General features: G+C 37.7%; 1 protein-coding gene across 1 annotated transcript; it reads right to left on the minus strand.

Annotated features, from left to right (window-relative positions):
* Positions 1-1,159: 1,159 nt before the first annotated feature.
* LOC108372135 (uncharacterized) lies at positions 1,160-2,720 on the minus strand. Its single transcript, XM_017627787.1, has one exon. The coding sequence runs from the start codon at positions 2,687-2,689 to the stop codon at positions 1,460-1,462; it is 1,230 nt and encodes a 409-aa protein (XP_017483276.1). The 5' UTR covers positions 2,690-2,720; the 3' UTR covers positions 1,160-1,459.
* Between the last annotated feature and the right edge of the window lie 11,547 nt (positions 2,721-14,267).

Raw genomic sequence — 14,267 nt, forward strand, 5'->3', positions numbered from 1 at the left:
GGAAAGATAAAGTAAAGAAAGGGGACTAAATTCTATGCTTTGGCTTCAACGCTGGATGTCGCAAATGCAAATGTCTCAAACGTAATGATCTGCATTTTAGTTAACAAACCGGAAAAGTGCATACCTCTGTATTTTGATAAATTTGTAAATTACGTTGCAGCTAACACGGCACTGCCCTGAACCGTAGCAATGTGTTATTAGCACCTTCGTATGTCGCAAAACTATTGACCATACTAGGGCTGCACCTATCCGTATATTCGTATAATCTGATAAAATCCGGTTATCCGATTAATTCCGTTATATTTTGTTATGCGAATATCTGGTTATTCATTTGGTTAACCAGATATCGGTATATTCTAATCAGTGTTTGAACGGATTCATAAAATTGTTCTCAGAATTACTGTATGATTTGAGTTGCTAAATAAATAATAGAACTCTTCACACAAAAAAGTTATTTTTTTTATTGTTATTTTTAGATTCGAAAATCGGCATATGCGAATGTTCGCCTAATATCCGTTCATTTTGTTATCCGGGTATTGGTTTTTTTTTTATTCAGATATTCAGATACTCGAATTATCCGGTTATTCAAAAAATCCGGATAGAACTCCCAGCCCTAGTCCATATCCTATAGAATGCGAACAGCTGCACGCTTTCAATGTTCTAACTCCACTTCACTAATGGTAAAGTGAATCAACAACCAACCCCTTTCTTAGCTAACGCTGGTCTTCTTCGCGTTTTCTTCGATAAGCACTTGCTCCGCATTCGGCAACCTGTTCTGGCACTAAACAATTGTGTCGTCTTAAATTTTAATTTTCCTCCTCATTAATTTCACCAAATTCTAAACTATCAATTTGTGCTTCGGTTGAAAGGCGGGAGAGCGGAAGGGTTTACCACCGGAAAACCGTAAATTGAATTTTTTTCAATAAGTATTCGTACAAACAAGTTTATTGTTTTCTTTCAGCTGCTGAAATTATTCCTTACTTGATAAAAAAATGACTCAAAGCATCTTTGAATTCAGAAGCACGCCTTCCACTAAGACAAAAAGAAATTGAAAGAAATGAAGGAAGAAGATAAATATATTTTTTTCAAAGAAGTTATTTTTGCATTTATTTCAACTCTTGATGAACAAATGTATATAAATCGATTCAAGCATTAGACACCCAATAAAGGAACAAATACATTAACAACTGCGATGACGACGACACTGACCAATGATGATGATGTATGTATGTATGTATGTAATAAAATGATAATTTTCCTAATATTAAAACCTACTTAGTGCATAAATTACCTACTTAAATTAGTTAAAAGTAAAAATAAATAAGAGACTTAAAAACTAAAAGCGTAATAAGCGAGCATTTTCCCCCAGTTTGTCAACAAATCAACAAATATGGTTTCAATAAACCGATAAACTTAAAGAGTAATAAATTCTTACGACAATTTCCCATCCTCAGCAACTTCAAACAAAGATCGACGGTAACGCAACTCCAACGTCGTAGTAGTTTTGGCTACCATCGGCCTTGAAGCGCTTCGTGCCGCCGCCGATCGATACGGCCAATGTTTTCCGCCGCTGTAGCTTCCTCTGCATAGGCAACCGCACGGGCGTCTCCAGCGTGAACGTGGTATCCAATCGCTCCTTGCTTGTGCTCGAGCGCAGAAAATGTAGCTGTGCTGCACAGGCGCAGGTGGCGGGCGTGGGCATTTTTTGCAATACTTCCTCAGATATAGGCGTGCCGGGCAAGGGTGTAGCTGGAGCTGGTGTGGGTGGCGATGCCTTAGTAGATCCCTGCACCTTCATCATGCTTTTCGATACCGGTTCGGCTAAGAGGAAGCTGAGATCACTCGCTGGATCGTCGCCGGGCGCGTAGGATGGTGACAAAACTAATTCGCTGACTTTTTGCTCGGTCTGGTTCTTCAGCAGCGTGCGACGACGTAAGTTGAATGACTTGCGCGGTCTCATCTTCTTCTTTTCGCCTTTGCGCGCTGAGTCGAGTATAGCGTCAATGAGTTTGTCTAAGGTTTGGTCGCTCATGCCGGCTGAATGCGACTCATTGTAGTTGCGCTTAGTTTGCTGGTCGCCGCAACATTCTCGCGCAATTTCAGCAAAATCTGCTTCTAGCTTTCGTGGCAATGATTTTCTGGCGGCCTTCAGCTTTTCTTGTGCCTCCTTTTGCTTTCGCTTCTCCAACTCGGGTGTGTTAAAGTAGCGCAAGTTGCTGAGGAAAGGGTCTGGCAGTAGTCCTCTTAAAGCTACTTGTTGTCCAGTAGGCAGCGCTGTGCTTGGCGAGTATTCTTCCTCGAAGCGTGGCAGAGTGGAAGCGTAATGAGGGGCCGGGTGCAGAAAGAACCCCACTGTTGAATGGCGACGATTGGGCAGTGCCCGGCTGGTTGTACTCGTACTCGGGTTCGACATTCGCTCTGGCGTGCGCTGCGTCAGCGGCGACTGCGTTTTCGGTGTGACATTCAAAATATCCGTTAACGGCGAAAGCACCAGTGGGCTGTTGCGCTCTCGCGCCACCATCGGAGTTGAGGTATATGGTACGATGTTCTCCTTATTGCTGATTGTGGCACGTCGGCGGCGTCGTTTCGCGTCTGTTAACGGGTGCGGTGAACGTAATGTCGTCGTAGCCGCCTTTATGTTCGGCGTGAGCTGATTCAGCTTCTGCGCTGACGCCGTCCACTTTAACATTTTGCTATTTCGTATATGTTTAGGGAGTCACAGTTCGGAAGGCAAAACTGTGCTCTCGTTCACATTTGCTGACAAACTGACTAAACGCGATGGGTAAAATTGCTTTTATACTCGCGCTCGTGGTAGCATAACTTCTGAGAACCGTTAGCGCAACAACCCTACTTGCGTGAATGAAACTCGCGCACCCATTGCATCACGGTGGTGCTCTTTGCTTTGCTAGTTGACTCTCTTGCAATAGTAAGCAGTCAACCAATCAATCGGGCAACGGAATTTCGAAAGACTATTTACTCTCCGCCAAGAGAGTGCAGCAGGACGTTGCATTGCCTGTAGTCATTAGCTCCTATCGGGTGTTTTTATGTGACAGTTTTTTCTTGTTTCCTTATGGTCTTCCTGCCAGTCTGCTTGCGATAAAATCTTTGTGATTGCGCGTTTAGACTCTCACACATTCCACCAGTGCCGCAGCGGCGCATTTTAAGTCCTGCGAATAAGAACGAGATCGTATCGTGGGTTGTAAATGTAAAAAATTAGGATGACAAAGGAAGTGGTTTTCCTTAATTTAGCTAGACTATAATTTCTACACTAACTACTGGGGTGTCAAGATTTAAAGGCGAGCCAGCTTTTTCAAATTAGGAGTACAAGGAAGTAGAATACGTAGGGCGTCTCGGAAGCAAAAGCAACAGGATTTTTGCGTGTTGAAATGCAGTTAATAATTTGTATAGACTTTTACTCATTTTTTATGACCTCTTGCTTTTGTCTAATTAAAAACCCGACTATGACACTTGCTTCCTGCGTTGATTTCGATCTAAAGTGTCGCGTTTTAAGAGCGACAGGTTACTCGGGAAGTGTTTGGACGCGAAAAAATCGAAGTTAACGGTTTTGGTTGCAGATCAACAAGAGTTAGCAGAGCAAGACTTAAACTTTGTTCTAAAATTTTAACTCGTTTTGTTGTTGTGCATATCACTTCGTGGCTTGTCCGCATAAATTCCCATTAATGAGCTTCTGCTTGCTAGTTTAGCCATCGTGAGTTTTTCTTCGCTTAGTCGAGCATGCTGCCAGTTTTGCCAACACTTTGTAGAATCTTTTTCAGTTGCATAAAAACCTTTCTTTCCGCTTCATTTACTCAACTAATTTGCCCTTCCTCTTGAATATCCTTGCCCGCTTTTTGTTTCTCCTTTTTATGTAGTACTACAACAAGTCAAGTACCTCGATTTGTTTCAACCAAACAGCAATGACAAAATTTACATACGAGTCCTTCAAACACACGTACGACCACTTATGTTTTACATACACATGCCTGTGGAAGATCTGCTTACCTTTGCACTTTTGCGCATCATTAAGTATCTAGTTGAGGAAATGGCCTTCTTCGGCGACCGCATTCGCTATGGTTTTTGCTTTTTTTAAGGGCAGGCTTTTTTCTGCCTTTTTTAATGACCGACCCAACCGCAAAACCATCGAAGGCCGTCAATTAGCAACATTATCGCTCGTTTAACGGCATTTCAATAATCTTTGCATAAGTTTTACTATTTTCTGAGCCCAAAATTACTTATGTAAGTAATGTAGAGCATATAATTTTCTTAAGGATAATTATGTGTGTATGTAACAACTCAACCAAGGAGTGCATTGCGGGTTGAGTTGAGAAAAGTGTTAAGCTGTTGGAAAAATCAGACAGAAGTGTCACAATTATTGTACAGACTAGAGATGAGCGCGTGAGGGATTTCGGCTCACGTTTACGCACGCTCACGTTGATGGTTTCACGCACGCTCACGACACCTAGTTTTTCAATCACGCATGCTCACGCGCGATATTTCACGATTTTGTTTTTTTTTTCAAATTTAAACTTTATTTATATAAAAAGGATTTCATATAAATATTCTTACAAAAGCTTGGCCAAACGCATCAATATTTATTCAAAGTCATTTTAAAACGACTAGCTCATATTTTTGTTTAAAAATAATATTTTGTCGAGGTTATCACCAAGTAGTCGTGTACGTTTTTCTTCTAGAATTCTGCCTGATACAGAAAAACTCTTTCAATAGTTGCTGAGCTAGCTGCACTCTAAAAAAAATTGTGTAGATTTCCTAGCTAAAAGGTAGGTAACTGATTTCCTACCTTATTATTCGCGAAATTATATGCTCGATTATTCAACGAAAAGTTTGTTTAAATTTCGGACTTTTTAGAGTGTCATATAGCTGCTGTGGTGTGCGTAAATTTACTATGAAAGTGTGTACAAGTTACAAAATACACATCTGCTGTTTGATTTCACCCGTAGAATTGTGTAAAGCCGCTAACAAAAAGGATTTTTACACACGAAAATGTGTAAACGAGAAAAATACATATTCAACGTGTAAATTTACCAAAAAATTTAAAAAATAAACAAAAATATATTCGAATTATAGTCGCATTTTTAAACAGATTTTTTAGAGTGTGCTATGTGTAAAATTTGCCTTTAAAAGCTTCAAAGAAGTGGAAAATCTTTAGCTTTCTCCCAAAATTTTAAAACATCGTCACAATTTTTATTTTGTGATTTTTTCAAATAAATCTGTATTTCCGCATTAATGTCTTCAAAGACTGTTTCGATGGCTGAGTGGAAGATCGACCTATCTCGGCAGCCAGTTCGAAAACACTCTATCTCAAAAAACTTTTCAAGAACGCCCTATTTCAGAATTCGTTTCAAAAACGCCCTATCTCAGCTGCCGATTCAAAAACGCCCTATATCAGCACATTTTCAATACATTTTGAAGTGAGATAGGGCGTTTTTGAACCGAATTTTGAGATAGGGTGTTTTTCAATTAAATTCTGAAATAGGCCGTTCTTGAAAAGTTTTTTGAGATAGAGCGTTTTCGAACTGGCTGCCGAGATAGGTCGATCTTCCACTCAGCCATCGGTTTCTTCAGATTCATCGTTTGTACCTTTGAATTCGTCAGAAGTGTATACAGCAAATAAGTTAAACAGTAGTAGTTTACGATTTTATTTTGGCTGAAAATACACATACATATGTATATGTATACATACATATACGAGCCCTAAACAACAAAAAGATGTAAGCGACATTTTTTTTTCAAATTTGTAATTTTAATGTGGAAATGCATCTACACCATTTCCAGTTGTAAATGAGAAAGTGTCAAATGAAATTGCGAAAGCGTCATTTGGAAATGAGAATAGTCAATTGTAAATGAGAAAGCGTCATTTGTAATTGAGAATAGTCAATTGTAAATGAGAAAGCGTCAATTGAAAATGAGAATAGTAAATTGTAAATGAGAAAGCGTCAAATGAAAATTCGAAAGCGTCATTTGGAAATGAGAAACTCGTTTTTATTCAGAAATCAGAATTATTTAGATGTTATTAAAAATGCAAGTTTATTATGTCCCAACTTGCATGTCTTGTAAAGATAAAGCATTTCCATGGAAAGATGTTGCGTGCTGAAATGCTCTCGCGCAGTCTCCTCCGGTGATTATAGTTTTCGCATCATCCACCAACTTCTCCAAATATTGCAGCCGTTGCTCAACAACGTTTGGCCCATTTATGACTGGGTTTTGAGATGTGCCCCTTTACATGCATTTTGATTTTTCCCCAGATTATTTCAATGGGGTTTAGCATGGGGGAATATGGCGCTAAACGCAGCACTTTATTAATGAAATATCCAAGTAATTTATATATATGCATATTTTTAACATACTTGATTTATATACTTTTTAATCGTAAAGTAGTTCTTCCGCCAGTGTAAAACAACTGAGACTTCTCGGCGAAAAGAAAACCGAAGAGTGTTCTCTATCGAGCTACATACATTGATCCGAGACATACCGTAATGGTTTAAACAGATTCGAGAAGGTCATGATGAGGTACATACATACATTTATATGTATATAAGTAATTCGTGAAGGTTTTTCGGAATTCGACCGACATCGTTTTCATCCGCATATTTACCAGCTTTATTTTCCTGCCTTCTTATCTATGTACATACTCTAATATGACGTAGTTTACAAACAGCAAAGATGAAGATCATAACCTTCTGAAAACTTAAAAATTCCTTTTTCAAACGCGTTTTATAGCGACATAATTGATTAAGTATTATCAGTGATAAGCGACTTTAAATCATCTATTATATATGCAGTACGCAATTAATTTACTTTTATTTCTCATTTCCAAATGACGCTTTCGCATTTTCATTTGACGCTTTCTCATTTACAATTGACTATTCTCAATTACAACTGACGCGTTCGCATTTTCATTTGACGCTTTCTCATTTACAATTGACTTATCTGATTTCCAAATGACGCTTTCGCATTTTCATTTGACGCTTTCTTATTTAAAAATGACTATTCTCATTTACAATTGACGCTTTCGCATTTACAACTGGAAATGGTGTAGATGCTCTAGGATCATTTCTGCGTCAAAAAGAAAATTTTGAAAAAAAAATCGCTTTAATTTTTTTGGCGATTAGGGCTCGATATGTGAAAATTACGTGGTTGACGGAAAATCTAACGCACGCACGCTCACGCCAGCCGAAGTTTCAGTCATGCACAATCACGGAAGTTACGTGATTTTTCTCTCAAAACCACTCCCGCTCACGCGTGTCACGTAGAAAATCACGTGTTTTGCCCATCTCTAGTACAGACCCTGCAAACGCTGCCTTCAGAGTATCTTGAAGAGAACAGAAATCTTAAAGAATTCTTAATGCAATAATTTTTCCCCTTTCGGACTTTTTGTCGAATTTGCTTTCGAAATTTACCATAGTTAGTTCGAATTTTTATAATATTTCTTTTCAGATTTTTTCTTTTTTGAATTGTCTTTACGAAATCGTACAAAAATTTCCGACACTCTTAAAGATTTCGTTAATTTTAATGTCCAATAAAATGTTTTCATGAAGCAAACTACTTTCACTTTTCGATTTTTTTTACTTTACTCTTCAAATCTATATTTTTATGAAATTTTCACGTATTCTAAACATATTATTTGAAAGCACTCAACGATGATTTTTCTAACAAGATTGTTTACAAATTAATGCGTTCTTTCCAAAAAAAAAAAAAAACAAACGGAAATATCAAACTAGTTCGCCTGCGAAATTCATCCTACAAGCACTCAAACAAACTCTTCCTTTTCCTAAAATTTTTCTAAAATAACTTTTTATTTATTTTTTTTCATATCTATAGTTTTTAATTGCATTTCGGCGTTGAGGAATCCCACGAAATTCACACGATTTTCAATAAAATCATTTATTTCGCTGTACAAGCTGTTAAAAGGTGTTGCGAATTGTGGTGAAAGGATACAAAAAGAGCCAACGAGAGCCGCCGATTTTGCAAATCCTTTCACTTTTTCACCCTTTACATCAACGCCACACCGCAGCCCAGCTCCGGCGTGCAAAAAAAAAAGGATTACTTTTTGCCAAAAGTAGTGCAACAAAAATGTCGAACAATGAGTAATGTGATTTTGATTAGTTATCCTTTCGACTTTGCGCCATATTAGAGTAGCGCGTAGTGCGTTAATGCTGCTTTGTTAGTCTCTGCAAATTGTTAACAATTGTCTGTCTCCCTTACAAATGTAAAACCAATGCAGAGGAGTATATTTTTTGTGTATTTTGTGTGATTTGCGCATTGTGTTTGAATATCCTTTGAGTATGCGCCGATGCAGAATCCTTTCGTGGCAGGCGATTTAAATTCGCAATGAAAATTTGAGTGCGGAAATGATTAATTAGTAAGCGTATAAAAGGGGAAATGTTGTTGTTATTGTTGATGCTGTTTAAGTTGTACTTAGGTTTTGTAAGCGGTTTGTTGGTATTTGGCTATATTGACTTTTGCCAATCAATGATTTATAGCCAGCAAAAAAGTAATAATTTGAATGCATTAAATATGTTACAGAGCGTATTTCACTCTGAATATTTTAGACAGACTATTCGCAGAATTTAAAATTGCTGGCAGGTTTTTGATGGTAAATTATGTATGCTTTGTTTCCACACTGTTTCCATAACCAGCCTCAGGTACGCATAGGTTTTGCCATTGCTTTTCGAAAAATGTGTAGTTGACTGAGTATTTGCGCTTCATATAATTTAGGCGGTGTAGGTAAGCTGTACAATTTCGTTAGTATCTGATAACACCGTGAGACAATCAATTTTACATTAAAAAAATCTATATATTCACGAAACTAGTGATCAAAATAGTAGAACTGCGTTTTGGTTTTTCTTTCTGGCGCCAGGATTTTTTAAAGCACTTTGAAATTTCAAAGCCATAATGAATTCAAAAAATTGTGAAAAAATTTAGTGCAATGTAGAATATTATATTATTAACAATATGGATATCAAATAAAGGAGAAAATTATGTAGAATAAAAAACAAATTAAATTTTTTGGGCAAAAGATGAATGATTACTGAAAATATTATTTTAAAATTTTATCCCCAATCTTCTATAATCGAAATCTGGAAATTCTGCCGGATTTCGGATATCTGCCGGATACCCGGCACATCCCTAATTGAAAGTTCTGCATACTTGGCATAAAAATTACAGGGAACAATTTTTTTTTTGTAATTTCAAAGTCCTATAAAAAAATCTTCAATTCAGAGAACATAAATTCAGTGAGAAAAACTAAAAACGCAGTTTTACTATATTTGGCATATAGTTTCGTGAGTATGTATATTGAATGCTTCGTGTGTTTTGAGATCTGGTTTGGTTTTTGTCGCACGGTGTAATAGAGATATTACATTTATAGAATCAACCTTTGTCTCCGATTTTTACTCTGACGTCACTTTTGGACTCTTTGCAACTATTTGTATTTTTTCACAAGTGTATTGATGTACCTTTATTTGTGCGTCCTTTGTCCTATATCCTTTCACAATGTACTTTACGGAAGCAAGAAAATAAAGTACTTTCTTCGGCTATTTTTGCCAACTCTCTTCCTGTCTAAGTTCAATTAAAACCATTTAGTTTATAGTTTATTCTATTTTGCTGTGCTCAAATGAAAACAATCATCTCGATGGCCATAATATTCGATCTGCTTCCTGTTCCCTGTGGCTACAAGCCAGTATTATTGCCAGTGAGCAGCACATTTTCCCCGCTCCACTTCTGCCATTTCAAAGTGCAAATAATATTATTTTGTGCGCGTGAATTTCGTGTTTATGCTCATAACTTTTCGCACTGAAAAGACGTGCAACTGTCAGGCTGCGCCAGGACATGCAAAGGTTGAGTGTCTGCCGTGCGTAAATCACGCCAGAAGTTGCAGCTAGACAGCTAGTGAGACAAGCAGAGAAACGCTTGAAAAGAAAACAATGTGCGAGTAATGAAAACTCGAACGCGCTGAAGGACCCTCCACAACCAGCCGAATGGCAGTGGATTGGAAGAAAATGCTGTTGTAGTAATTGCAACCAAAAGGAATGCGTTTACAACAAACATACGCACATGTGCAGAGAAGGACACAAAGAATGCAACAATGCAATCATTGCAAATAATTTAGAGCATCGTCCTTTGAGATGATTTCCACCTTTAGTACATCTTCGCTAGAGCTACGCATCTTCACATGCACTCAAGCCGCTCGCCCCATTGACGTTGTCTAACCGAACAATGGATATCGTTAATGAAGTTGATGGCCAACAAACGAAAGGATAATTTCATGTTGCTGTTGCAGCCTCATCGTAAATTCAGCGCAATTTGGCGCAAAGTAAATTAAAATTTATGTGCGACAGTTTGCACGAGATTCCTCCCTCCGCCCAACGACCGGCTCTGGCGGCCGATTTTCGCCATTCTTGTGCAAATGCTTGCGAAGACGTAAAAAGTAGTTGTTGTTGTTGTTGCTAGTAATTGAAAATTGGTAATTGCTGGGAGAGGCTTGGAATGAACAAACGCTTGCCGGTTAACTGAAGTGGAATGAGCGCGCTAAAAAAGAGGCGGTGCTATTTAGTAGTTGTACGACAGAAGGTTGGATTTGTTTCATAGGAAAAGAATGCGAGGATCTACCTCTGGCAAAAAGATGCTTTAACACTTTGTTGGAGTTTTGCTGGAACAAAACACTTAATTTAAAATGAACTCGCTTTCTTCTTTTAACATCCTGTCTGGCTCTAAACTCTTCACCCACACAGCCGCTCTTTGTGGTTCTTAGTGATGGCTCACATTCATCCAACAATTTTACGCATTTCACTCGTTGCACGCTTGTCCACACATTCCGTTGCATTTTGCACACTTTCTTTCCGCTCCCTTCCGCCGCTCACGATTTGCGTGGCGGATCCGACAGGACATTAACAAATTGCCAAAGTAATTTATTTGATTTTCGGCAAAGAAATGCAATCAACCAAAACAGCAGCCAGCTTTCGCATTTGAGATTATGCAACTGGAGCGGTAAGGCGATCGCATAGAAGGAAGTAAGAGGGTGGCTTGTCAAAGGACCGTACGTCCGCAGCAGTGGACAAATGACAGCTGTTGTCTTCTCAAAGAAAGCAATACTGTAGCGAAAAATTGCGAAGAAATAGGCGAAAATCTGGATGAGAAACCGCTGATGGCGCAGTAGGGGTTGGTCGCAGCGGCGGGATGAGGAGGAGCTTAGGCACCGCAGCAACGACAGTGTTGCAATAGGCTTAGAGCGCGGATTCGTTGTGCCAGTTTAGATGACCCTCGCTCCGCACAGCTGTCCGAACTGATTTATTTCCTAGATGCCGCGGCAATTCTTTACCGAAAAGGCGCTGTCGTGTATATGAGTGTGTGACCTTCCCACAGGCGCTGCAATTGAACTTATCGGCGTGCTTGGTGTAGTTCAGCACCAGGAGCTATGTGTCTCTACAAATGCAAATACAAATGCATTAATTATTACAGCTCAACTCCAATTATCCTGGCATTCTTGCATTACATTTTACATTTCCATGCAAACAGGCAGTTGACTAAACCTTTCGCTTGCATTTCTTTCAAATTTTTCAAGAATCTCTCTTTAGAATCCCTCCATTGTATACATATTATTGCAGCTAAAAAGAGGAATTACAATGCGATTGTTCTACATTTAACACCTTAGATTTCGATTTTCTTCTGTTTTCCATAAAAGTAGGAATAATCTAAACTAACAACAAACAAGCAAACGGACAGTAAAAAAACAAGAGTGTGGTTGTGTGCCACCAGGGAAGATTTGTTATAACACCTTTGCCTCGCTTCCACCGCTTCTTCTACTACTAATACTCATTCCTACATACATACATACATACATATATACTTATGTAGTAATTTTTACATGCATAATTCATACCGCAGTCGTCGCAGTTATGACAGCTGTCGTATGCACATAAGCAGCCAACAACAATCGATACAAAACCATATTTGCCATAATCCCGAAAATCTGGGTTTCCATACAATTCATCATCTTTTTCCAATCAAGTCTGACATTCACAGCCGAAAAACCTCAAAGAACATGCAGACTTAGGAAAAGGATTACAGTATGTCCTGGCGGTTAGACACACCAAGTTGCTTGTCGCATGTCGTACGCAAACACGCACACACCGTACCATGCGTATGTAAAACACTGTGCTGTACTTGCTTTCCCATTGAAAACGGTGTGAAAATGTGGTCACCAGCCATTTAAAAAATAAAAAATAAAAAATATTTTAAGAATCCTTTAATTGCGATTGGCTCTACCGCCTGTCGCCTCAAGCGTTCCTACAGTTGCCTATACATAGTAACAATTGCCCCTTTCGTGGACGTTAAACATAACATGTCAATGGTGTGTTACGAAATGTCAAAATATTTAGTCCGGTTTCTTGCAAGGCGACTACACATGTCCTTCCGAAGGATTACCACTTTTCAACGCGACTCCGTTCGCTGCATTTCTCGCGCTTGTCTCTGTGCTGTAAATGTCAACTAGTTTTGTAAGGGTTATTTGCCCTTTTTTCTATTGTCCTGTAACTATTTTCTTTTGTCCTTCAATAATGTTTCGTCACGTCGGACAGTTGTAAGTGTCAACATGTTTATTTAGATGTAAATAAGGCGGTCATGGGATAAACTTTCAGCGGATGATAGCTGATCGAACAGAGCTTGAGTTGAGGTTGAAGTACTAAGGCATATGAAAGTGATCAGGTCTGGTGACCTCTTTTTTTCGTTTCGAAAACTAGTATTTCATGCAAGTTGTGCTGCTAATTGGTCAGTGCAGAAATTGAAATGTCAAAAACTAGTTCAGGAAAGGCAGTTATGCTGAGTGGCAAACTCAAACAAGAATGTCTTCATGACACGCATTGTAAAAAGCTCAACAATTTGTTATTGAAATTTTTTTCTTTAATATTTAACATACAGTAGTCAAAATAATTATAGCCGCACCAAATTTTGACAAGTTTTAACATACTATTGTTGTTGTTATTTAATTTTGGTTATTGTTTTATAAAAATATAGTTCACTCTTTAACAAAACCCGTGTAAATCCAAGTTTCGAACTTTGTGCAATATTTAAAAAAAAATTAAAACAAACTTTCGTAAACATTTTAGCTTTTTTAATTAGATTTCCTAGAAGAGTTCTGAGTTTTGAAGACCATTGAATTCTGGTAGAACAAAGTACAAGTTTCAAATGGCTAACCAATTACAGTTGATTTCTTAGATTTTTTTTTGTCCAGGATGTTTCGGTTTGCTTCCATATAAAAATTAATTATGTGTATTCGTTATGTGGAAGCAAATGGCAAAAAATAAGTATAAAAAATCAACCGTAATTTTTAGCCATTTTAAACTTGTACTTTGTTCTAATAGAATTCAATGGGCTACAAAACTGCATACTCGGAATCTTTCTAGGAAATCTAATTAAAAAGGTTACAAATTTTTGCGAAAGTTTGTTGTTTTTTTTTTTTAATAGTACACAAAATTTGAAACTTGAAATTACACGCGGTTTGTTAAAGAATGAACTATGTTTTTATAAAAAAAATAAACAAAATTAAATAGCAACAAAAATAATATGAAAAGCGTTTCGGCCGTGCTATTTTTGGCCCTATTTTAATTCAAATTAATTTTTGCGAAATCCTTTGCGTGTACTTCATTTTCTCAACAAAACTTTTCTGATATCTAAAATTAATGCAGCTGGTTTATTTTATTTTGGCATTGCACTTTTGTTTTGATAATGCGGTTCTTATTGTAATGCTAAATGGGAAGGATTAAAAATAATGACACCTTTTTTTGGCACTTTATAGCTAAGGATAGTTGGCAGCCCTGTTCATGGCGCCGAAAAATTTTTAAATGAAAATTAATTTTTCCTTAAATTTTTTAGCAAACTTAATAAATAAATATTTGATTGAAAAGTTCCGCCTTGTTAAGTGTGAACACCTGCAGCTTAGTGGCGTCCGACTTGTTTCGCTCGGCTCGGCACAGCACGGCACGGCTTTCTGTGTGAAGTCTCCTTTTACCAAACCAGGATTTCAATTCCATTAGTGAATTTTGATCAGCAATGCGGTAACGAATCCTAACAAAATCGAAAACTTTGCCGCTGTACTTACAACCAACTTATCTTTATTTTATTTTCCCACTCCACCATGACTAACTATTTTTTATTGCTTTGGAAAATGCGCTCATAAAAAAGCGGCTTAATATTTTTATGCCTCAAACAAATTTTCAGGCCCATTAAAAATGCTTTCAATAAAGTCTTCA

The sequence above is a fragment of the Rhagoletis zephyria genome, unplaced genomic scaffold (genome assembly GCF_001687245.7).
Source record: "Rhagoletis zephyria isolate East Lansing unplaced genomic scaffold, Rhagoletis_zephyria_1.1 Rzeph_scaffold_05478, whole genome shotgun sequence".
Taxonomy (NCBI): domain Eukaryota; kingdom Metazoa; phylum Arthropoda; class Insecta; order Diptera; family Tephritidae; genus Rhagoletis; species Rhagoletis zephyria.

Bases quoted from the DNA above. Each gene is read 5' to 3' on its own strand.
- LOC108372135 (XM_017627787.1), bottom strand. From the start codon at position 2,689: ATGTTAAAGTGGACGGCGTCAGCGCAGAAGCTGAATCAGCTCACGCCG.